This window comes from Malaya genurostris, chromosome 3 (genome assembly GCF_030247185.1).
Source record: "Malaya genurostris strain Urasoe2022 chromosome 3, Malgen_1.1, whole genome shotgun sequence".
Classification (NCBI taxonomy): domain Eukaryota; kingdom Metazoa; phylum Arthropoda; class Insecta; order Diptera; family Culicidae; genus Malaya; species Malaya genurostris.
Window position 1 is genome coordinate 162,384,604 of NC_080572.1, and position 27,321 is coordinate 162,411,924.

The 27,321-nt window shown below is 37.6% G+C and overlaps 1 protein-coding gene across 4 annotated transcripts in view; it reads right to left on the reverse strand.

Moving 5' to 3' along the window:
* The window catches only part of LOC131434772 (homeobox protein araucan-like), a 179,626-nt gene that overhangs the window by 19,779 nt on the left and 132,526 nt on the right, over positions 1-27,321 (reverse strand). For all 4 annotated transcript variants that reach the window (XM_058601863.1, XM_058601866.1, XM_058601865.1 and 1 more), the window contains one exon: positions 11,284-11,402. In XM_058601863.1, coding sequence (XP_058457846.1) covers positions 11,284-11,402 — 119 coding nt within the window. The remainder of the gene's footprint in view (positions 1-11,283; positions 11,403-27,321) is intronic.

Genomic DNA, 27,321 nt, shown 5'->3' on the forward strand with positions numbered 1-27,321 from the left:
AGACAAAGTTCATGAAAATCCTTATCGCAAAATAAACATACCTTGTGAATTTTGAGGTCAAGTACTTTACTGGGATAAGATTATCTTTGACTGTTTTTGATGATGGCCCCACCGAATTATCTAGCAAAGGTGAGACTAGAATATTGAAGCACAAATCTAAACCAATAACCAAGAAATAAACGAAACATACGATCTAGTTAATCCAATACGTAATGATTTTTTTCAAATAAAATCAAGTGAAAACAAGTAAACATTCAAATATTTCTGATTCACCGTACAGGGTTAGTCAAGAGAATTTTCTACCCGGGAAGATCCTCTATAGCACCATTTAATATACACTTCCGTGGTGCTCGATTATTTATATGATTTATAACGCATTATTTATACGAATATCAAGAGATATTTTTTCTGTCAATAACTAAACGAAAAAAATGCTTCCCGGAATGACCCGCACTTCCGACGGGAAATTGTAAGCTAACGACCGCATTCAACCAACGATATGTTTTCTTTTATCTAATATTTGTTTCCATATTTTGGAATTCGATAGGTTAGAGATGAAAAATATAATCATTTAATGATACCATCATACTAGAATGATTTCAATATGATAGTATTGCCTTTTACCAATTAAAAAAATAAGAATAAACTATGAAACTATGAACACATTAATTATTAGAATGAATCAATTCGGTAACACTTAATTCAAACTAAATGTTTGCATTGACATTTTTGATTGCCAGCTGATCACCGCTACAAAATGTGATAACGTTAAAAAAATTATGTAATGTCGATTGAAAATAGACAATTCCAACCATTTCAAGATTACTGCAAAATCAAATCATTTTAATATTGTACAGACAGAAAAACAATAATTGGTGTGTTCAAAATGATTGCAATAAGTATCATATAAAAAAAACATACACAATTATACTTCATAGAGTTGATAAACATTATAATTATAATATATTATAAAATGGAGACTAACAATGGAATTTATAGATAAAAAATATAAACATGAACAATCAGTTTCAGAACGATTCAATCGCACGATCACTATTCTACATGTTTCACCATAACAGGAAAAGCCCTAAGAACAACCGACTAATCCGAGATAACCAATTCTAGAATTCAAACTGAAAAAAAAATCGGCCTGTTCAACAGTGGGGGCAAATGATATCAGTGTTTTCGAGCAATATAGTTTTATCTGTCCCATTTTCCGTTGCTAACAATGATGTTTATCTCGTTTACACTCCTTGCTTATTCTTTTCCAGCGTCGCTTTTTTTGTCGTATGTCGTCTTTTGCCCCCCCCTCGATTCACCATGTCTGTATAAATATGTGTTTTCAACGCACTGCCGTGCAGACACTGTCGTTGTCGTTCGAAACTGTTTACCGGCCAACATGCCTCGAAAGCTCCTAGCATATTGTCGTGTTCCGGCCATACGAAGGACAATCTGCCGACCGGATGAAGGAGTGAGTGACAAGGTACTTTCTCTGTCCAATTGGCCGCCGGGGACTAAACGAAATTGTGGAAACGTGTGAGTAAACGAGATAGTGATATCGTAGAATTTGTTGTAGAATAGTCATGCGCATTTATGGAGGTATTGTGATTCAGAATTGCGAGCAGACCATCGTGTCAAGCGACAAGTTAGGGCTCTCGCTCTCTGTCGATCGGAACAAACAGTTTGGAGATGATACGAAAGTGCACGAGGTTTCAGGAGAGTTAGTAAAGTGTACTACAAAACCGAAAAGCATATCGTAAGACGTGATAAAACATGGAAAATTTAAATTTTTCCTTTGCTAAATTTCCACCCGCTTCCAGACTGTCGTGAGTTACCCATTCCCATTCTCGGTCTCTATGCATGACGATGGAATTTCTACCGCTGCTTTCAGTGTGCTTGGGCCGCTTGGTTAACACGTGAGTGTGTGTGTGTGTGTGTGTGGATTTTGCATGTCCCTTACTCACATTGATATTGCTTCAATATGGGGGGAATGATACATCTACAGTACACAACACATTAAAGCACTGCACATGAAACATTTTCATCGAAGCAATTTTATCTCATGGCCTATGCTGTTCTCTCGTCTGATCCATGGCCTGCTGTGCAATGCAACTGCCTATGGTCGTCCATTCTGTCGCTTCGATCCGTCTGGTATCACTTTAAATTTATTCAATTTATGCATGTGAAACAAAATGGCGGCGCCTAATCGATTAAATTTAATGATAATACTGAATTACATTATGCTCACTTACGCGCTGAAAGGAAAATGATAAATGCGTGGTTGACTCGGAAATAAGCAAGAAAAGTGGAAAGGGAAAATCCGGTAACATACTCGTGAAGACGGTCCTAGTTTTGGCCGGTGTCGCCATCGATGTCGTTATCGGTATCGACGGCGCGTCGAACTGGTCGTTCCTTCGTATGATCATCAGGAATAAATTATTGGCGATGGGAATGGAAGACTAATATTCGGGCAAAGCTCGTTGGAGAAAAGAACGGGAATGCTGATGGAACGAAAACTTATCGAATAATCGCAAATACGACGGGCTCATGCAATGCCACAGTTGATTTTCCGGTACTTCTTCATTGAACAAGCAAAAACCGACGAGCGAACTTGTTCTGCTGTGTGGGGTGAAAACGTAATCACACCAGATTAATCTATGAACACGACCCCAGACCTGACAGAAGTAAAAACGAAAAGTTTTTTTTACATAAATTTGTTTTACCTGGCAGAGTTAAGCACAAATCAAAAATCAATTAATCTTGTTTAAGAGCTGCGTTTTGGCGCGTTTCGAGAAAGTTAAAGATTGGCGCGACAGTGGCAACCGCTGATTTGTTGCGTTTCATTGAGCGCGAAAATAAACTCAAGCATCAAGTTGACGACCCGTAGCAATGTAATATATTTCGATGTATGGAGGCGCCAACCAACTTTGAAGTGAACAGTATTTTTCATTATTCCAGGGGTTTTGTATGCTTACTTTCTTGCGTTTCGTCTTCAATTTAGCGGTGCATTAACATTTTGAGTCTAAGTGCTAAGTAGCACTAGCAGCTCAAATATAAACTACTCTCATACTGATGGGTTGTAATTAAACGTAAAAAGTGAAGCGAATGTTCATAATTGTTCAACTATTTGGTGAACATGTAGAAAATTCTCACAAGTCATTTAACACCACGAAATCTAAAAACAATATTTCTTTTGGGATTAATAGCCCTTCTGAAACACTCCCCATAATCACGCACCTCAGATGGCATTTGCATTGATTGGCTTTTCTTTTCCTGTGTTTGACCCTCGCTCGATATATATTCCCCAATCTTACGCCGGTTCAGGTAGATCCATACTTTTCACATAGAAAATCATATGGAAAATCGGATTCATGCTCAATGATTTATTGAATTGTTAGTGCTAAAATATTCATATCATGTATCTAACAATAAACCACTGTTTTTCCGCCAATAAAACTTTACTGCTGCATGATTTGTGGTAGCGATTTCCGCCGCCATCGCGTTGTTCCGAAAACAGAAGCGTCGCTGTAATTGATAGTAATGCATCACGGGCGTTTGCATGTCAACTAGATAGAACGAGCGCGTGGAAAAGATTGTGTTGACACAACTACAGCACCTGGCATTGCGCTAGCGCCAAACGTAGAGAATGTCACACATTTAGGATTATTTTCGTTAGACTGGTTCAACCAGATTGCCATTAAATTGAGTAAATGACACTCGAAACTTTACTTTTCCATTTACACATCACACTTGGAATGGTGATAACAATACCGGCATTGTTCACGAGCGATTAGATATATCGCAGTTAAGAAAGCTGCTCGAATCCAGCGCGTTAAAAAATTGGAATTTCATGCAGCGTTGAAAACATAAAGCAAACTAACAATTAAATAAGGTTGAGTAGAAGTGAATTTCAGGGTTGTAATTTAATTCGGAATTCGTTCAAAAATGCAACGATACAGTAAAAATTAAATGAAAATTCATCATCCATAAATATATTATGGAAAATGTTTTACATTTCACTACAACCCTGCTGTTTGATTGTTTTGTGTCGTAGTCGAACCGAAAGACTCACATTTGCTCACACTTGAAAGTAACCGAGAGCAAGCACTGCCTTCGCGTATTGTTGATAGAGAGCAAAACGCAGATCATCATCATATAATTAAACACTAAAACTACATACATACAATTAGCTCTATTGCCATTCTGCTCTGTCGTCACTTGGTTCGATGATCACTCGGTAAGCTGCATTTTATATACATAATTCTGCTGATTATGGCTCCCTGTCTTTGCTTCCGAATGCTGGTTGCCAATATTGCTATTCATGAGGATGAGAATGACGATAGCGACGACGCATCGACCCGAGGCACAGTAAACGGAATGTTTGTATTTATATGCTAATAATCGAAACATGAGATATTCATGTTCACGCAGTGCAGTTTATAATAATGTTTAATTATATGTCTGTTTTAATCTTTTTTTACCTTTTTTTATATATATAAAAAATAGGTATAGAATTCGCTCAAACTTTCGAAAATTTTTCCGAGGCCCGGAGGGCCGAATGACATATACCAATCGATTCAGCTCGACGAACTGAGCAAATGTCTGTGTGTGTGTGTGTATGTGTGTGTGTCTGTATGTGTGTTGTCAACTAAGAGGTCGAGGTCTCAGAGATGGCTGGACCGATTTTGATCAAACTAGTCGCAAATGAAAGGTCTCCCCGTCACCCAAAACGCTATTGAATGGTTTTGAGATCGGATGTTTACTTTTTGAGTTATTCGAAGTTTTATGTCAAAATTTTCAGTTTTTTGACAGTATCTGTCACAATTGACCTTGAAAACAGAATATGTTTTCAAACTTAGATTCCGCTCGATAATACCTATTCAACAAGCCATAGATTGTTAAAATCCGTCCATTTTTAACGGAGATATCGAAATTTTTGTGTAAGCGACTTTTCCCCCTATTCCAGCAGTAGGAGTTTTGAGCGCTGTATGACAAAGCAATGCTTGGGAGCAATGGAAAACACGATTTTTTATTCTGTTACATACAATTCTTTCTAAGTACCAAAAAGACTGTGTACAGCATCCTTTTTCATGATAATTTGCCTCGGACCGATTTTAGCACGGCTCGTTTTTGGCAACATAATCGTTCGAATATGACATATATGAACCACATGATGGCAGATTTTTTTAATTATATTGTTTTAAACTACTTACAGCAATAAATGCTGGAAGAACATAACATCCATATACCATTCGAATCAGTTCGTCGAGATCAGCAAATGCGTGTGTGACAAATAATTTCACTCAATTTTCTCTGAAAATTTCTTTTCTACAAATTCAGATTCATACGAAAATTCGTATGCTCCTAAACAAAGTTCCTGAATTATGTTTGGTTCCGACCTCTTCCTGAATTATGTTTGGTTCCGACCTTCCGAACTACAGGATGATATATGAAACGAAATCAAAATTGTGTAACTCATTCTTCTCGTAGATGGCTGAACCGATCTAAGATTCAAATGAAATCTAAGAATCATCTAAGATGCAAATGAAAAGTTTCAAGATTCTATAAAACATCTTGCTCTTCAGTCAGATCCAACTTCCGGTTTCGGGGATACAGGGTGATTGGTATAAATATGTCTATTCCACATAAATTAATCAGGTTTATCGGTTTAGCAGATTTGGATAGTCGATAAAAAAATAACTTTTTTCAGTTTTAGTGGTATTCAGTTGTCGATTCAGAAGGCACCTAAAAATTTAATTCGTGCTATGATTTCTCAAAGATGTCTTCATTGATTTTCAAATATTTTGAAACAAATGTAAACTATACAGCTATTCAGGTGAATTTATCTGACTTCGGCCATACCGATTTTAGAATTCCGGTTCCAGTATAAAATCGTTTCTCAAAGCTCAATCGTTTTCTCAAAAAAGCCTAATCAAATTTCAGAAACAAAAATTCAAATTGAATTAAACTTATATACAAAATTAATTAGTTTTATACATACACACAAAAATTAATGAATTTTATCCAATTAAGCTTCAAAGTTGTACTCAAAACTCTAATTTATTCGTCATATGGCCTTACGAATCGGTTTGGGTTATGCTGGTTCCTGAATATCGGCTCTGGAAGTACCTTAAATTACCGTAAACTCTAAAGTGGAACTTACATATCATGGCATGTTTAATCGATTATCACACTTCAAATTCGATCCTATTTGCAGTTTCGACATTAAAGAGTAATCAGTGATTACAATCTCAAATTGTCGCTTAAAACGACGGTCATTAAAATAATGTAATGAAAACTTAAACACCGAAGAATATTCATGCAAAAAACACATGCGGATTGATAAAAAAAGGTATCATCTCACTGCTAGGTGGATTAATCACGTTTTTTACTTCCACCTCACACATCCTCAATTGTTGTTTGATTTTTTTTCTGTTGTATTCAAGTGTAGTGCCTAATGCACAACATGCCGAGGAAATCCGCCAAACTGATTCAGTAAGAACATTTTTACTTGCATTTTCTGAGGAGAGTTTATTCCAATAGCAGATTATGTTTCATTTTTTAAGTATAAAGCGCCCTATTCTTATTTACAGAAGGGGGTAAATTTTCGTTGCCAAACTTAAATAAGCGTTTTTCTTTCGAAGTCATTTATTATTATTTTTATAATTTTTAATCATCTAGCATTCAAAAGATTCCAATAAGTTCGAGTTAATTTGAAAATTTGTTGGATAAAATCCTAAAATTGGTGTAAAATCTCCATCATCATCTGTTTATAATCAATAATACAGGAGACTCAAACTCCGAACTCAAAACAAAGTGGATAAGTCGAAGCGCATGGCAATTAATCGAACTAACCATGCTACTGTATGCTGATGGAGGCGTGGTGCAGGAGTGGTTTGATCTTTTTCACTCCGTTGAGCATAATATGTTTCACACATTGATTCAATTCAGCCCGGTTAGCTAATTATTGTGCGATAATTTATATCTCATAGAATTAATAGCTGGTAAATGTTTTAACGATTCATTAAACTTGGAGTTTCGTGCTCGATGGTCCAAACTGTTTGATCCGCATAGGCTAAATAGTCTTCTTCGATGTTGCTTTTGTTGCAAATATTTATATTGTTTTTTTTTTCACGGTATGCAACCGACAAACATTGAGGTATTGTTTTGTAGGATACTTCAGACGTAGACTTTCACAATACAATAACTTACTTCGCAAGTACAATAACATTGCCACTTTACAATGAAACTGCAACTTGTTGAAAGCACCAGGGTTACACACAAGGTTCACTCCAAAGCGGCGAAAAATGTGTAGGAAAACATGCGATTTGCGTGCGTGATCGACCAAATTTGACAGCATTGCTAGTGGTAGAGACGCAGAAAACGATATTCTCATCAAACTGCCCATTCCCAGACAAGCGTGAAATTGTGATACCTGCGAACTAAACCAGCCATGAAACTGGCTCTGTGAACGATTGATCGGATGTTTTGACGGGGATGGTCTGAAGGTAACGGTTGAATGCGCTAATGGAAAACCGATTGAAGTTCGTTTGTTTCTATTATGATCAATATGAATAAACACCAAACTATATGGGATCGTTTTCCAAAATTGGAAAATTTTTGTAAAGGAATTCGATTATCCCTCCGCGCCGTACACAGAAGACAATTTTACCGAATGAACAGATTCGTTCATGTCATCGAAATAAATAATTTCCCTAAAATTTTAATTTAGATATGTATGATCCATATTAACAGCAGTCCTTTCGAGCAATTTTCAGTAATGAATACTGAATGACTTTTGTCATTAAGAAATCTTAAAACGGCTAGACTAGATTTTGATGTATATATTCTTGGCATTAAAAATTCTTACTTTCTACTATACGGGGCCGAGCGTCAACTAAAAATATCAAAAAAAATTCTGTCATAATTTCGAACAAATAAAACTTCTTAATATGTTGATGGATTTATTTGTTTCAACCTCCCATCCATTCAAAAGCTCTTAACTTAAATTTGCATAATAAAAGTGGAAATGTTTTCCAATAGTACACTATTGTAAAATCAGATTGAATAGACCCATGTTTTCACGAGCCAATCAGAACACGTTATCAGGACAACCAAAAAGCTGCGCGCAATTCGAAACTATAAGTTGAAATTTTTCCGTCATTCTTTATAGAGAAGTTCTCGTAGCACTTCCACTTCATTCTTTCTGGATCTATTATTACAGTAGGTCAGGTACCTGGAAAATATCACGGCACTAAAAGACACGCAACGATCAGTAGAAATCGCTCTGCATGACAGCAGCGGTTTTTTTTCCCTGAGTTCATTTACGGATTTCGTTTAACAAGATGGTTTGGAGTACCGATATGAACGCTTTTATTTACAATTGTGATAAAAGGCGAACTATCTCAGCTCTTTTAAGGGCTACCGTAACGAATTAAATAAAGAATTAATTCGATAGTCTCATAATTGAATCATTTGGTTATGTAAAACCGAATTTTATTTAGAGCAGGCAGCGTCATAATTCAAAGTTCAAAATTCAAGTTCATATGGGTGCCATAATAATAATAGAAATAATAATAATAATAATAATAATAATAATAATAATAATGATAATAATAATAATAATAATAATAATAATAATAATAATAATAATAACAATAATAATAATAATAATAATAATAATAATAATAATAATAATAATAATAATAATAATAATAATAACAGTTATGAGTTGTTTTTTCACATTTCATACAATTATGAAGCTGGAAGCATTGCAATATTTTATTATCAGAAAGTCAAGCTTTGCCATTTTGATTCTAGTTTTACTTTTAAGAAGGGCCTATGCAAACATTTTTCGAACTAAACATATAGCGAAAACGGCTCTTTCGATTTATTTTGAGTATTTGCGAATGTTTGGAAATTATTTAAGCTACATGAAAAAATTTACGCTGAATCCCCTGTTTTTTTATTCCGTAAAAGGAATGTGAAAAAAGTTTTCGCAAAAAAATAATTGTGATTTTTTTATATGTTGTAGCTGATATCTGATAAAGTTTGTGGCACTTTAATTCGAACTGGAAATAATGAACAGAGCAGCTACACTCTTTCAAATTAGGATAGATTTTTTTAAATGTTGGAACTACTTCTTCTAGAATTTAAATAAAGTTCACTGAAAATTTCGGCAAGGATTACCTTTCACACGTAATACCAAATTACAATTCCCAGTGTGGGACAAAGTGTTGGAAAGTTTTTCTGAACCGAAATACGCAAAACGTCAGACAAATTTTTTTATTCAAAGCTGAAAAAATAGAACCGACTAACAAAACCAAAAACTGTGAAATCCAACCATTTGAAACCTTGGAAAGTTATAACTGTACGCCGTTTACTAAAGTCGAAAAATATAAAACTGATTTATCGCCCTAAAGACGTACTTTTACCAACCCCACAAATCGATTTCTATTCTTATTAACTTAACCCACTACGATTTGATTGACTCCCCGCAAATAACAACGAAGCGAGAAGGCAAGTTTCCCTCTTTGCGGAATGACGAAAAAAGAACCAAGCAAAATAAACAAGCGTACATTTGCCAGCATATTTCACGTACTAAATCACGGAACGATGACTACGCTTAGCCAGGAATATATGTGGGAATCAAAGTCAGCCAAACATTGGGGGGAGCATCATCAATTTCGTTTCCAATCACCGTCGTAGGAGACTGTGAATGTGGAAAACGATGCTATCGTTCCTTTTTTTTCACAACAGGTCCCACGTGACTTGGCCACGGAGGAAATGTGAAATTTATCAACTTTTATGTGGGTATTTTGCGTGCCATCAACACAACAATTCACATAAATTTTTCGCTTTTGCAGTAGCTTCCTGCCATCTGTCGGATTCTCAATTCATCATCCTTTGGAGTATTCATAATTTGTCAGAAGTTTCATTCTTCAGAATAAGATTTTGCAAATTCCGTATCCACCTGATTGCTACCTGAATATTTCTCTTCTTTGGCATAAAAATCAGCTACCATATTGTGAGACAGTTTTAGGGGAAGCAGAAAAAATCCACCTAGTTGCACTTGACTGAAAATCCATTTTCCTGGATACCGAAAAACCCCGTTCCGTTTTATTTTTCGGTAAGGTTTTATTTTCTACGTTAGTTGAAGCGTACGCGCTGCGCTATCTACACGACCTCACATTTCTCGGCACTAGGCTCCACTTTCAACGAGCGGAAGGTGTTTCAGCAAAGCAATATTGATACGATCGGTTCCCTTTTTATCGAATCGGATGCCGTTCCACTTCCTATATGAAACATTTCCCGGAATACCCAAGAGAATGGCACTGGTTGCTGTGATTGTCGTTCCCTTTACCACAAGCGATTTTCACCGTAGAAGAAAGGTTGACAAAACGATAGATTCTTAACGGCGAGAAGCGTCGGTACATCAACCGTACCAAGGTGGATGTGGAAGTTTTCTGAAATTTTCAAGTTTCCCGAATCGTTTTCGTATGACAACACGTGTATAGGCCAAAACGAATTTGGTTTCTATTGCGGAGTTTGACTGCATTGCCGACGATGTTGAGTAATAAGCGAAGTTTTTGAAAGCATTCAATTTAGATATTTAGACTTCATTGGAGTCGCCGTCACTACATCGGAGGCAGACGTCGAGGTCAGACTCTATTTGAATCTTTTCATGTTCTCTTTGTTCGGTTTTATCAATCACCGAAAACAATGTCCAACAATTCATATTTGTAACCCACAATTTGGCATGATTATTGGTCACAGAGAGGCACCAATAGTGCAATAATTACGATACCTCATGCAACAGCTATTTATTTGCCTTCACTCCCATACAAAATCTTCTGAACGTCGCTCTTCTCGTCGCTGCCGTGGCTGCATGGGAATAAACCCGCATAGAATGTGAACGGAAACGGTTCAACCACCACCACAAAAACTTACTTTTTTATGAATTATGGGCCAAAGATTTTTTCCTCCCTTGTGTGGCCCCAGAATAACGACATCAATGTCCGACGAAGGATAGGCACTTTTTGGCCACTCGCAATAAAACGCGATAAAAATATAAAAGGGAAGAGCAACGATAATAGTAATAAAGAATAGGAAGGAAGTAACTACTTCGCAGTATGTTTCGAGGCCAATTTTCGAGGGTTATTCAATTGAAGAGATGGGCTCGGATGTGGGAGTATTTCGGCAAATCCGGAACGGCGTGACTTTCCGCACTTTTGAGGTCGAGCCATATCCGGCGGTGTATAGAAGGGTGTGAATGTTGCTTACCCATAGGCGGCCAGCGTCGGATCGTACGGGTAGTATCCGGTCGTTGGTTGTAGACCTGCCGATGTCCATGCGCTCATATCACTAGTTGGTCCACTTTCTTTTAAAGCATACGGGTTGCTCTGCAAATATTGAATGAAAGGAAAAGAAAAAAATCTATTTAATTGAAATCGAAACCGGAGAATGAAACATTCTCATCTTGATAGCATTAGTGTGTAGCATTGTGTTTACGAATTACTTTGAACAAAACAAAACAATTAACACTTTTTATTTTTTTATTGTTTCCCCTGTCATGATAGTGTCTGTTTTGCCAGTTGCCATTACCTGAGTTCAGTTCGTAGCATTGTGTCTGTCTTTCGCTCCCACTCAAGACATCTGTCTGACCTGAGTGATTTTCTCGAGCCTGTGTCCAACTATTGCATTTCAATTCACCATGAGCTGTTGTTTTAACCACTCTTTTACTTATTTTCCCGCTCAATGCACTTGAGCAATATACACTTTTTATGATTAACAAATACTTCTGGTGTTTATTTTTCCGCCTGACGTCGCTCATCCCAGAGGTACATCACGCGCCGGAGCGCCATTGTCATTCGTCGGCTAGCAGAATAATTTTTCTGTGATAGTGCATGGGACGAGACGAGACGAGACATTTTTCTTAGCATTGATATGTATATGCAATTTCAACGAGAACAACGACTTCAAACGTCCGCTTCATCTGAATTTTCAGAATAGAAAGAAGTTTCGAATTGGGTACAATAAAATAAGCGACTTTTTAATCATTTCCTATACTATTTTTTTTACTCTATGAAAAGTAAATAAAGTAGTCTCGTAGGAAATAGTATTCAACGAGAAGTTTAATTGAAACAATTTCCTATAAAGTAATAGCGAATTCATACCACTATCCAGGCTAAAATTTTTTTTTTGATTTTTTCCCTCCTCTCCAAACCAATGACCTCTTTCGCGGCCATTTTAATAGCTGAAATTATGTATCGCAATGGAAAATAACTGCTTGAGAACGATACACAATAATACGCCCAACAAACGGTGTTGATGATGACGGGGAAACGCCAAACAAGAAAAAAGAGATACCTTCTACAAAATGTATTTTAATGTGCACATAAAGATAAAAATACAACACTTAATTATAACATTTTATTTAACAAAATATGTTTCTCGCATAAAATTATATTACTGAACGGGCAACAAGGTTCGTTGGTCAGCATAGACGACTTCTTTCCTGGAGGGGGGAAAGGGTAAAACACTTGTTTCTTTTGTAAATTTAAATTTTGTGGAAATTTTTACATTATTGCTTCCCGATATACCTCCTGCATGAGCAAATGAAACCAAAGCATGCTACACGCTCATTGCTAAGCTATGACTTAGTAATTTTAACCCAGTGTACGTTTGAACAACATGCCGGGAAAGCCGAATGGTCCGGTTCGTCCCATTGATCGAAAGGGTACCCAACAAAACAACACAAACGATAATACTATCTCGTCAGCCATTATCATGCTAATGCTGCTGGTGCTGTGAACTGTGACACTTGTCGTCATTTGACAGCCCAGTACCTTTTGGAATGTAAAAACGTACGCTTACAAATTTCTAATCAGCATTCAATTAGACGCTCTGCGTGTGAAATGGTACTGGCGTTTACTCTGCGGCTACCGGTCGGTTGCTGTTTTACGTTTCAATTAAGGCACACCAGGTAACGAGCTGATAGAGGTATCCTGTAACAAGCTATAAAAGCGATTTGTAATAAAATGGCACTAAAAAGAAAGGCGTCACAGAGCGCAGAACTCGTCACCTGTGGACGGTATCAAAGCCTGAAACGGGATCTCGTGCTAAGGAAACTGGCTTCACATTTATTTCCTTTTTTTATTATTTATCACACATTATTATGATTACTAACAATACATTTATATCTCCGCCCGAACGGTCGGTAGCAAAAGGCAATCCATTTATCTCTGGTGAGTAGCAAAACGTGAGAGATATAAATTACCATTCTTAAGCTGATGAGAACAGCGCACATCTGCGCCACCAGTCGTGGCCACCAGGCTGCGTTCGTGGGCACTCTTGTTCCGTTTCGCATCATGTTTCGTTATTATTGTACTTTAGCTCTGGGGCGACCCACGAGAATGCAACAGTCAGTGACACAAAGTTAATATATTCACGATATGGGGAAACCGTGGCTCTCACACTGTGTCCGGATGTACCTTGAAATAGGAGAAAAAACGCGCCACAAGCGAGAAACCCGTTCTACCAAGCGAGCCTGAGAAGAATGACCATGCGCCCCATCAGCTGCTCCAAATGTGTGATAGTCACTTCGGTTGCTGGGCAGCAGTCCTTATCAAGCAGGCGTTGAGAAACGAATAAAGAAATGTATCTCACAACATGGCAAAACAAGAATAGTACCGGTTTACTGTCGGCTAAAGACATTTCCACCTTAATAAATTTATCGTTTATGAAATTTAATAAATGAAAAGAAAAATCGTTAATAAGCAAAAGGTAATGTTGCGTAAGGAATTTCATCGATAAGAATTAAGTTATTATTTCTCGCGTCCGCCATCAGCCGGCCACTTAAAGAGGAAACCAAAAGCAGCAGAAATGTTAAAATTCGTATAAAAAGAAAAAAAAATGTGCACATACGGCATGTAAGTCAGCCTGGCGTTGAACTATTTTTTCAACTTTGTTTATGCTTGCAAGTGCGCGAGAGCGCGCAGGTGTTAATAGTCAGAGTGAACTGAGGCGTTTCAAACGCCATGGGAAAGACAGAACGGCAGAGGGTTGTGAATCGGGCACTCGAATTCTGTCAGCCTGCACGTCCTCCCTTTACCTCTTACCGTTAATGAGTTGGAGGATTTTATCCATTCTAAATCTATTGTTATACCCGCATCAATTACACTTTTGTATCCACATCGAACAGATATAGCTTGACCATGGGTCGTCTATTTAACCAGCAGAAAAAAAAACAAACCGCTCTTGGTTACCATTTGTTTCGAACAAATTGATACATCGGCGAGAAGATACAACTGTTCAGACACAGTGTCGAACACGGATGAAAAATTGTAATGAAGTAAGGAACACAAATGACTCGTGTTGTCGTATATCCGGCTGGTGTGTATCAAAAGACAAGTGTATGAAAAGAAAAAGGGTTGTAGAACGACAACCGAACACACTCATACACACATATTCAAGCCGTGTCCTACAAAAGCCGGTTATCCTTATCAACTAATTGCATTCCCGATATATTTATGCTTCTGGTCATGTTCGGTAGCAGCTGACGAGATCTGGTGGTTCGACTGGTGCATGAAAAATAGCTTAGCAGCAGACCGGTGGAACAGAACTGGCTCAAATAAATTCCCGTAGTACTGGCTTGTTGCCCATGTCCGGTTCGACGGAGTACCATGCCTTTGTTTTCAGTTCGGTAGGGTACTAGTTAAATAGAACACATAGTTGCTGGAGTCCACTGATGCAGGTTGGACAGAGCTACTTTGTAGGACGTTAGCTGATCGACAATAGTTTAGTGAAGCTGATTTGAACTTGCTCTAAGAAACAACTATACATGCTAAATACGAAATGTCAAATATACCTTATTGATCTAAAAATATATATCTTTTTCTTCCCATTAGTTGTATATGGTTTAAAATCACCATTAAATATTGCAATTGATAAACCTTCACCGTCTCGATATAAAAATAAATATCATATGAAAGTTAAAAAAAAATCTTCATCACTTGACATTCAATAACATTATTGTGTTCTAAAATTAAATGTTAGGAAACTATCAAAAACTTGGACAATTTTTTTAATCGATTCAACGAGCAGAGTAACGGTAAAACCGTTCTGGGAGTCTCTTGCGGCATGAATTGTAACATGTGCTGTTTAAAAATTGGTTTTGTTTATGACATTGGAAGATGCACTCTTATCTCGTTTTATCAGGTTCACGAAAAGCAAAGATAATGCAAAAAATAATAGTTTCACGGTATGCCAAACGACAAATACAAAACAAAAAATATTCCTGATAATTATGGGTTAATTAGAAAAATTTTCACGACTTCTAATCAGCTTTTCTTCTGTACAATATTATCCATTAAGAACAACCGATAATTCAAGGAAACTAGTTGTAATACGTGTTATTAAATACTAACCATTGTCACTATATTCGAAATATGTTAGGTTTAAATTACTATATATGGTGAATGCTACGACAAAAAATACTAATGTATATTACCTTTAGAAATAAACGTATTTATGAAAAAAAAAAACAACCGATACCGAAATATTTAGGGATATGTTTGAAACACACTGTTTCAAAATTCCAGTTTCAGGTGACAAACTTCCACGGGTACGGAAAATAATGTGTCCAACATTTTCTGTATTTCCCTTATTTATTTGGTTCAAATTAAGCAAATTCATATACGTCTTTTTGATTCATGTTTTTGATAACTCTTCATTGGAAGACCACTCGATTGTTTTTATGTTGATATGTATTTTAACATGTTTTGAAGCAAACGATGCAACCGACCTGAAGCATTTATATACGTTGTCGCATTTTGTTTTCAGTCTAAAAGAAAAATGTACTAATTCAAAAATTGCTTACTTATGATGCACCACGTTATCGCTAGAAAGTATAGGGTATCAACAACAAGACAGAAGTTTGGAAAAATTCTTCCAAAACTTAAAACCTTTGGATCAATAGAAGATGAACATTAAAATAGGTCCTAAGGACTGTCTCAGAAAGTATGGACGCAACCGAAAACCGCTGCCATTTCGCAATGGTTCAGAATCTGTCAATTTTTATGGCTGCGTCCTGTTGTTTATACTCTTCTCTAACCACTTGTGCAGTTGTTTATTCGTTTTCATTAGTTTGTTTCGAAATGCGTGGACTTTCAGCAGAACTACGTCGAAAAATTGTGTACAAATGGTGCACAGAACGCGGACTGTCACTGAGAAAGATAGCAAAAATGGAAGGAGTGAGTGAAAAAGCCTTGCGAAATGCAATCAGGAAGTTCGGTGAGGATAACACCTTTGCGGTTAAACCGAAAACGGGTCGTTTTTATGTTGATAAGTAAAAGGTCCTGCTAACCCTCAGTTGGATAAACATATACTAAAGGCGTTCGAGCAAAAGTAGGAGGTTTCAGTTCGGGATGTGGCCAAAAAAGTGGGCACTTCGAAGTCAAATGTTTTTCGTGCTAAAGAACGTTTGAATCTTCGAACCTATAAGAAGCAAAAACAACCAAAACGTAGTCCGAAACAAAAAGCATCGATCAGGCCGAGGGTTCGAAAGCTGTACAATACGATTCTTGCTGGAAATTTGAACTGCATAATCATGGACGACGAATCCTTCGTGAAACTGGATTACAAATCCTTGCCGGGATCACAATATTATACGGTGCGAGAAGGGCAAGTGTTAAACCAGTCCGAGACATCGATTGAAGTCGAAAAAATTGGTAAGAAAGCTATGGTCAGGCAAGCAATTTGTAGCTGCGGTAAGATTTCGAAACCCTTCATCACCACTGCTTCAATGAACAGCGAAATATACATCAAGGAATGTTTACAAAAACGACTTCTACCCATGATTCGAAGCCACAAGTTGTCTTCTGGCAAGATCTTGCTTCTTGCCACTACTCGAAATCATTGGTAGAATGGTATACTAGAAAAAATGTCACTTTCGTCCCAAAAGACATGAATCCACCAAATTGCACACAACTTCGACCAATTGAGGAATTTTGGGCATTAACGAAGGCACATCTTAGGAAACATGTCTCGGCAGTCGAAACCATTCAACAGTTCGAAAAATATTGGAAAAAAAGTGTCAAAACTTGTCATCAAGAAGTCTGTACGAAACTTAATGAAGAACGTTCGCAAGAAGGTGCGCCAGCTAGTCTACAATGACTAAATAGCAAATGATGAGAATAATATTCTATTGTTGTAGTCTAATATTATCAGTATATCGAATAAAATTTGAATATCTAACACTTGTGAATTATTTACAGCGAAATCAAAGTGCATCCATCTTTCTGGGACAGTCTTTAGGTGCAAATGACAGTTTGATTTCTCTTTCGATTATTACGGCACAATCGGTAATCCTTACTTTTATCTATTCGCATAGACTAATGACTATAACCATCAACTTTCAATCCATATTGAAGAAATCTTTGACAAAAACAGTAATATGCTAAATTAGTTAGAAAAAAAGAGCCTACTGATGTGATGGTGCCTTGCTCGTTACCATTTCATCACGAGAAATCGATGCAAGTTACTGAACATTTTGAGTAACTGTTTCCGGAACCGGAATCGGAGACGGTCACAGTTGCAGTACATTTTTAGGACCCTACAACAAACAGTTCAAATAGTTTTACAATCAGCTTCGAAAATTTCGTATGAAAGTTAGATGTTATTTTTTGATCCTTCAATCTTACTCAAATGGATAATAAGACATTTATTCGAAACAAAGTGCGACCGGTTCAGTCAGCGTCAGTTTGTTTGGTTATGCCAGAAGAATTTACTAACTAGTTTCATTTTCAATACCTACTAACAATAAATTCAACGAAAAAATGATTTCATTCGGATTATAGAGACAAAGTATTTGTTTTAATTTCAGTTTTTTCTTCCGAACCAGCGCATGTACGTGAAATTTAGGAGTTATGTATGGAATTATAAGACCTTTCATTTCAACCTAAATTTGTACCCTTCTTCATACAACATAACAGTTTCGATCCATTTTGGTTGCTTTTGGCATCTTGCTATGCCGCAAACAACATCTAGGTGGTACCCAAGAACATAAACCTTTACAATTCGCCATAGCTTCACCATAGCTACTTTAAAATGTAACCTTTGAAACTTAATTCGTAATAGTTGATGGTACGGCATGATTCCGTTTTGCTCCTCAGTTCTTACCAAACCAAATGTATGTATTAGGTATACTTTATTTACGAGCTCCTTCAAGTAGTACACGTTATTACACTTCAATGACTGTAACCTATATGATACAAATTCATAAAATAAGTTGAAGACATCGATAACATGATAACTGCTGTAACCTGAAAAGCGTAAGAGGCACAACTAGTTACAATTTGTTGATGTTTTTTCATTATGACCAAATATTGGCATCCGATGATCAACATATAAATTAATAGAATTCAGGATTGTGTAAACTCATTATATCTACTCAAAATGTATGTGCTATTCGATATTTATGAAGAAGTTGATCATTGTTTTCATCTTGTTTCATCGATCAAAGGTAAAACAGGTTACCAAATTTAATCATGTCGTAAGATTATAAAAAAGTTATGTCAGAACTTTTAGTATGATGAGTTGTGAATTCGTAAAATTATTTTGACTCCATTGTCACCATCATAATCCGACTTCTTCATTGTGTCTATCATGCAACCATTATGCAGCATAGGAATCATTTCCGTTTTTTTATGAATAAGTTACCGGTGATACTTGGGTCTAGCTCTGCTTGTTGGGACTTTTTTAAAATATTTCTCGCATCTCTTCACTCTTGAGCTTAAATTTGCTAAGATAAACTACATGAGAAAAAAATGTTTCGAGAAAAGACAAAAATTGAGCATCATTTGATAGAATAACAAGACGATTGCTGTGAACAAACTACCAAGACAACAACTTTTCAATACAATACGGTACTTCGTAGTTGTTTGACTGATTGTTTTCTAAAGCTTTTCAGGAATATTTGAAATGTGTTCAGACCAATATTTAACACCTACACCAGACGAATTGAAGAAATCACCTTAATTTTTTCTTTTATATGATACTATCAAAGTTTTTACGGGCTCTTGATTTTTAGTTCGAATACTGAATAATTTGAGATGTTATCGTGGAAACCTGGAAATTAAGGGTTTTTTTTAAACAGTGATATGGTAGTAGAGCACAAAAGAATACTATTTTTTATTCTTTTTTCTTCGAAACTCATTAGTTTTTTTCTATCACACCTCAATATGTCTTTCTGATTTGCTTCTCCTAGGATAATAGGTTAATAATAAATAAATGAACACTAAATATAAAAATGGCAGGCTTAACCTCGTTGAGTTTTCAGAAACTCAATACAAACCCGTTGCCAACAAGCTAAAAATCGTAAAAAATACGATAATCGCTCCCAAAAAAACTTCTAGGCAGTTCGGCTAGTTAATTTTTCCCGTGGTACACAACTTTATTCATAAATCAGTTATGAAGCGCAACTGTACATATCGTGTTAAATCCTTTTAATATTACCTTTATAATCCTACTCTACATTCATTGAATTGCATATTTTATAGCATAACACCTCGGTACTCTGGGGTTGAATCGCTTGTTGTGCACAGTGAAGCGAGTTCATAGTCGTCGAGTTTCGGACATAAGATAAACTGGCGCCGCACCGCAAGATACGGTGGAAAGCTGAATGCACAATTGGAAAAATGAAAAACAGTGAGCCCAAACCTTGGGCAACAGAAAACTCAGCGTGCACCCTGAAAACGGTCAGTATCCACTGCTAGGAAAAGGTAGAAGAGGAGATAAATCGCACAGCATTGAAAAATTCTAGTTAGGTGAGGCGATAAAAAAATACTCCGCGGACAGTTGTTTTTACGAGGCGAGAAAAAGTAGGCAATACGAGTTATTATAACAATAACGGAATTTATGTACTGGTAATGACAATATTAAAGTGTATTGAAGGAGGGAGAATTATTTACTTTTTTATTTATTTTCTTCTGCCAAAAGTTTACAGCACAGTTCGTGGCGAGCCGAAAAAAACGAGAAAAACGCAATATAAAAATTAATGAGCTTCGATACTTATATCTAAAAACAACAGGGATAATTGTTGTTGAATATGTTGTTGGGTGGTCAGCCATCGAACTTATTTGAAAAGTGAGCAATTTTCAAAAGGGTGACGATCTGACGGGAAATTTTACAAGTTATCATCTGCGACTTTAACAATTATGTAACTTTCCATAATTACACCTTTTGAGGTCTCAATAGCTTTCTAAGACTATAGCGAACACCGCAGGCTGTGCCGTGTCTCAAGTATCAGAGATCTGCCTTGAAAAAGAAAATAAAGAATGTAAACACCAGTAGCCCAAAATAAAAGCCCCATAATGAATACTTTGTGCTAATTAAATTCACCCTCTTTTGGCATATTCTGCGTGGTGCAAATTCTTGTATACTCCAGAACTGAAAACGCTACGCGCATAACTAAAAGCGCGCAAAAATGACGCAAGCGATGAGAGGATTGACATTAGGCTACACTGGTCTGCTCTGCAGATACACACATGCTCAGACAGACCGGACTTGAGTTGATAACCATGTCGAGACACAGGTGACTAGGATGGGAAACGAGTAGGAAAAAATGAATATACCCTTTAGAGTTTCTAGCCGGTCTCGAACGTTTGACATAACATTACATAATATTTCAGCGTTACTATTGAATGAACATGATATTATACGTATTTAGCTACTATTGATTAAGGCTGATTTAGCGAATCCGATTTAATAAATTTCAAAATTTGACGGTTCAGTTCTCTGTTTGCAAGTGTTTCCAGAATGCACATTGGTTTTTGATCATCATGGGCAACATCGTCCGAAAATATTACGGTCAGAGCACACTACTCACGTCGCTGAAACAATTTTACTAAATTAAAAAACAAATTTTCCATTACGTTTTATTCTTTGCGAGAGAGTTAATTGTTTGTTCGTCTCTCTTGTTTTCCCGCAGTACCTGCAGCACAATGTATATTACAAATTATCGAAAGTTTCAATCAACATCTTTTTGTTTTGTTTCTGAACGGTTGCTTTTGTTATCCTTGGCTAGCTACTGCTGTCTGCGATCTTATCGCAAGGGATCGAAGCAAATGACCCGCTGCGCTGACTATTCGAGTAGCGTTGGGTTTAACATACTCTAATAATGATTATTAAGTACCATGTAAAGGTTGACTGACCTACAGCAGACAGAATATGACACCATGTTAAGAGCCACCCTAGAAGCAGGCTCCTTCACACTGCATTTATCTCATCGCCAAGACTGATAGCGTTGATCATTGACATTTTATTATCGTTTAATTTTTATTGCGCAATTTACGAGCCAGGAGAGACGTCTCATTCATTGTTTCGAAGCCCTAAGGAAAAGCACAATTTGCACTGATTGCTGCGATCTAATCTCATCAGCCGAGTGCCAGAGAGTTTCTTTTGGTATCGTTCCCCTCATCCACCCGCACACCTGTTGAAGGGTTTCGTGAACGTCGACGGACATCTTCGCCTGCTATGCACTCGATCCCGACGTTGCGTTCCTTTCAGCCACAGCCACTCGTGAGTTTATGTGAGTTGTAAAGTGCGAATAAAAAGAAGCCAAAAACACATTCTCTTAATTATCCTTGGACCACCAAACCGTGTTCGTTTGAGAGTAGAAGAGTTATAAGGATCAGCGGGTCGGGAAAAAGGTCATCAAAGGATCTTTTAACGCTTCGCTGCAGCAACTGAAAACGAGCGCAGAAAAAAACGGATGTGGACTCCAAAGCAAAATTTATTTGCTGAGAATAAAATTAATTGACAGTTTCATTTTATCTAATTTCGAGTTTACTTACGACCTGCGGAGGCACCGAATGTTGCCTTAGACTTCGAGTTACCTTTCGGAAAGGAATATGCCTCATTTAAATTCTGCCGCACATTCGCTCGTTGTGGTGTTTGTTTTTCTTGTTCGTTACTGGCTGTCAGCACCTTCTTTTTAGTTGGACCGTTTTTGGGCCGTAACACTGCCAGAAGTATTTCCGGATATTTATAGAATCTGAACAGTTGGAGGTTTGACTGCAAAAGATGGTTCATCTAAAGTGCTGTTTCTTTGAAGAAATCGCCCACAACCGCACGAGACACCCAGCGAAGTGAACGAGAGGAGTCAATGGAAAAGAAATCATTAAAGAATTTTATAGAATGTCAACCAAAAGAAACAGTCGAGAAACAAAGCTTGGCGTCCCAATCGGAGGGGGGATGAAACATGTATGCTCTTCAGCAAACGGAAGAGAAAGATAATAAAAAGGTGTAATAATGATTTAAAAATTTAATTTCCAAATTTAAATGTGCCACCCAACGCTTCCGAAGTTCGCTTTACCTACCGCGTCTTCCTGCACATGGACGCGCACGCGTGCATGGATTCCCAATTAAACGTCAAATAACAGCAACGTTTCGAGAGCCATTTTATCACCAAGAATGTAGACTCAAGGCCTAAAGTGAAGGACTACCGCCGTCGATTTTGGCCACCCACACTGCCATTTGTTGGTTAGTTGGTACATTCCGTTAAATAAAAAAGCAAACTTTGTTTCGAAAGAAACAAGATAATTAATTGATTTCGGCGTCGCGTGAATTGTAAAAGACAAGTCAGTTACTCCTGGAAACAGTGGATACACTGTGGACATAACATACTGCTCTGATCATTGGACCAATGAACTGCTACTATTCGCAGTTTCTCGCAAGGTAAACTGTTTCCACTTACTACATACAGACTAATACTACCATAACTGAAATATCCCATAATGCTTCGGTACTTTCGTGAACTTTTCATTAGTTTCACCCTTTCGCGCTTCGCTCCATTTCCGTCTCTGAAATTTCTAAAATTGAACCCAAATGGTTCATAAATTAGACTGTATTTTTCGAACACTTCTAATTTACAAATTGGCTTACTTCATTTCGTATTCATCCCGCGCAGACAATCATCTCAACCAAACAAAACAATCTAACAAGAGAACCAAACAACCAACTCTTTTGCGGGAGTGACCACGAAAAAAGGAAATTATTCCACTCGATTTCATTTCCCAGAATTCAACCGAAATTTCCTAGATATTGGCCATTGTTTCGTGCTCACGACTGTTCCGACATTCCGGGGTCTGCATACTTTTCAACAGAGAGGCTCTCCCACCTCTCTGTCGACACCAAGCGATTAAATTGCCAATCGACCGCACCGCAGTCCAGATAGTTCACACCGATTGTGTGAATCCGGCAATAATGTGTATAAATCGCATCGGTAATCTCGTGTCTCGACAGCGGAACTGACGACTTTTCCCTCAATAGGATTGTTCTGAGTAAACGATCTAACCCCGCCCCCTCTCATTGGTAACCAAAGGCACGTTACCTTAAACACACACACGGTAACGGCGTAATCCAATCCTTCAGGATCTTCTATAAAGATACAAGAGAAAAAAAAGCAATCCAAGGCAAACACCAGCAAAAAAGTTGAAAGAAAAAGTGAGAAGAAATTAAATTTGAATATTTTATGAAAAACAATCGTACCACCTAAATCGGGTCCCCCAGAAGAGTTGTAGAGAACAAAGGAATGAAATTTATCAGAGCAGATACCATAGGCAAACGCGCAACGTAAGACGGAAAAACGACGTGGGGCGAAGTTTCTTCGTTTTGCACTTTTCGTTTTACAGTCTCCGGTGAGTTCCTCGGAAGGTGATCCGGCGGATTACTATGGAGATCAAGAATAAGACGTCGGTTTTCGACGTTTTTCACAGTTGTTCTTTTGTGCTGGACCCCTAAATATAACCTAGGGTGGCTCTGTTTGACTTGAATACCACATTCAGCATTTTGCTCGATCCACGACCAGTAATATTATCATTGAAGAGTGAAAAACATAAGCGCTCCATTCCCGTTCGTACACGTTTGGGTACAATTGAAATCAGTGTCGAATCTTATTTATGAATGGAGTGGTCATTGATTCTTCTCGTGTCTGGTTGAAGCTACTCACGTTGCCAGGTTTTCGGTGGAGTGCTTGTTAGCAGAAAATTGAAACAGAAATGGGCAACGATTTTCCCGTAGTGATAAAGCCAAGGCTTTTTTTTGTTTCGTTCGGACCAACCGCGGAATGATGATGATGGAAGTGAATCGACCATCATCCGTCGGTAACGGCGTCGTCGTTCGTTGAAAATCAGAAAGGGGGAAAACGAAATGGATCGTGCCCAGGTGCTTTAGAGGCTTCCTCTTGCAAGTATTTATCTACTGAAGATGCGTGAAATCAGACGACAATAAATTACCATTCCATGACTCCGTCGAGGAAACCGGTCATGTTTGGAGCACTATATGGCAATCGGATTGAGGATTTTCACAGAGCAGATCTGTGGCTGCCATCAGATGATTAAAAATGAATAAATTAACTTTGGAAGAGGATTGTGGGTCGTCAGAATGGTGCAGTTTGCAATTGTAGCCAGTTTACGCGAGGATGTCCTAAAAAGCTATAAATCCATAAATTCTGCTTCTCGTGAATCTAACCTTCTCTATGAACTGCCAGAATCTTTATGCAATCAGTAATTTACCGTTTTCCGATTGGTCGATGTTAATACTCGCGTATCGATGCTATGGAAAGTCTAAATGTTTGAAAGTGTCACTTATTAACCTTGGTATAAATGCATACCAAACAGAAAGTATACTTTGATTCTTTTCTCATTAATTGTGCTTGTCACCTGTCGAAAATTTAGCTCACTATCGTTAGTTTCCCCTACTGACACTATTCGTCTATATTCAATATAGATAAGGAACGTTGACTCCCAAAAAAATAGAAACGTGAAATGAAGCAAATCAAAGCAAGCGACACGGCAAATTGATTGCTTTCCTCTGTTCTGAACTGAAGCATGTTTGAAAAAAAAACGACCGACCTACCAATGCCGCCAAACGGCCCTAATAGAGTTTGGTGTCACAGCAAGGTAAGGTCTCGCGACGATTGTAAACAATTGATAAGAAGTCACAACGACACACCGATACTATCTCTGTGGAGCATGTCCTAATATTATTATAATAAGCGGTAATTGGATTCTAACGGAACCACAGGCCAGAACTCGTAGTAATCTAATTGCGTGGGTCGTATTGGGCTAAGATTGACGTCTACCCGGAACTGGTGACAGTCAGATATAATTAGCTAATGGCTTATCTGCTCTCTTCAGTATACAAAGCATGTTCACGTTGATCAATCATGGCATTTTCCTACTGCACCAATTTAGAGCATCTGTCGATCATATTTCCACGAATATAATCACTGCACAGATGATACTTTGTGATAATATTCTAAATTGTTTGCGCTTAGCGTTACGAAAATGCTTAGCGGAATACTTGAATAGTGTAAGCGCAATTGGAAGAAACTTGAATAGCTCTAAGAATACTGAAAAGCTTAGCGATCTCTGGTGTCCTGGACGATCATGATTTTTCAACAGCCGAATGGAATAATGTGCTCAGTGGTGGTTTCACTAATTGTTTTTACAATGAATACGAACGAAACAAATACATCGATTATTTGTATTATTGGTTAGGAGATTAACCCTTTCAGTTTTGTTCCCTATACAACACTGTTCGTTGAAATTTGTGTTAAAAGTTGAGCCGGCTCTGGCTAGTACATAAGTTGCCTGTAACTCAACACTTATAATGAGCTTACTGTGACTTTTTTTTCGTCTGCAGTATGGCCAACTAAAATCGATGCGACCGAAACAAGCCAAAACATAACTACAAGAAAATTATAAGATAGATTACATCGATCTAGATTCGGTGTCCTCAAACCGCTTACACATGACTGGCAGTCTGCCGAGCACCAGCTCGAGGAAGCCAAAGCAGCAGTCCGAATAATGGGTAATTTCGTATTTATAGAAAGGGTTTAATTTACATCTTGTTATACACTTATTTTAACTACACGATCCAGCCGTTGGTTGGCTCGTTGGTGGCATGGTGTATGACGACGTTGAGCTCACTACATGCTAAGGACTCGGGGACTTTGACAATGACAACGCGCACCGAGGAGCAATTCTACGCCGTTGACCGGCTCGTCTAGGGCAGGGTAAAAGATCGGAATCGCGACTAAACGTAGACGACATTGGAACAAAAAAAGTAAACTACTGAAGCATGTGGAAAAGCGCCGTTGATATTGCTATCACACATTTTACAAATGCATTTTTTTGCATTTCTACTTACACGAGTAATCCTTTAGTGCTTACTCCCTTTTTTTCGAATCCGAGAACCCCCACAACCGCCTCAAACAGGATCGAATAACGTTCTGTTTTGTTTTCACTTGTTCTCTGGTTTGACATTGATGGCCGCCCCAGTCAGTTCCGGAACGATATGCAGCATGAAAAACGCAATGTATTGTCGCGTTTACATCTGATATTACTGACACTGATCGGGCATACAAATCGGTTCAACAGTGTCAGTCGATTCAGTCGGTGTTGAACAGTCGTTCGCACCGCACGCGTATAGCTCTTGGCTCCTGGAATTTTTTTCTGGCTACCTAGAGTTTCATTGATTCAAGGCTTCAGTCTTTTTCAAGGCTACCGAATCACTAACTAAGTGATACAAAGAGTGATATTAGAGTGACTAAGTGATACAAAGAGTGATATTAGAGTGACTAAGAAATTAATCAGCCTTTTTTAAGGCTAGCTAGGAGTCTAATCGAAGACTAATTTAGCCTAGTTAATTTAATTTAAAATTTCATTAATTTCAAAAATGCCTGCGTCCAACCGGAAAGGCAACAAGCCTAAGGCTAAAAATAATTCAATACGGAATAAATCACAATCCGTTATTCAACATTTTTCTAATAACATTCACGATCTTATAGAATCTGAATGTAAAAATAAAAGACAACGGACGGATTTCCCTTCCGTTGATCCTATGCCGTCTAACAATATTTACGAGATTCTTCCTGAATCCGATTGTAGCGACATAGAAGAAAATTCTTCAAAAATTCCCAAAATGGACGCTTGTCGTTCTGGGAAGAAACATCAATCTATGCCACCAGTGACGGTGATTATTTCCGACTTCAAAGCATTCCGTACTGAGCTTTCTACTTTTCTCCCGGAAGTAAAAGTCTCATTTCAAATCGGACGAAGAGGAGAATGTCGAGTCTTGGTGGATGGATTGGAAGATTACGAACGTCTTATTCGATATTTGTCCGAAAAACTTCATAAATTTTATTCATATGATATAAAATCAGACAGACCCTTCAAGGCTGTCTTGAAAGGATTATCAAATGATCAAAGTATTGATGAAATTAAAAATGAACTAAAAGAATTGCTTGGTTTTGCC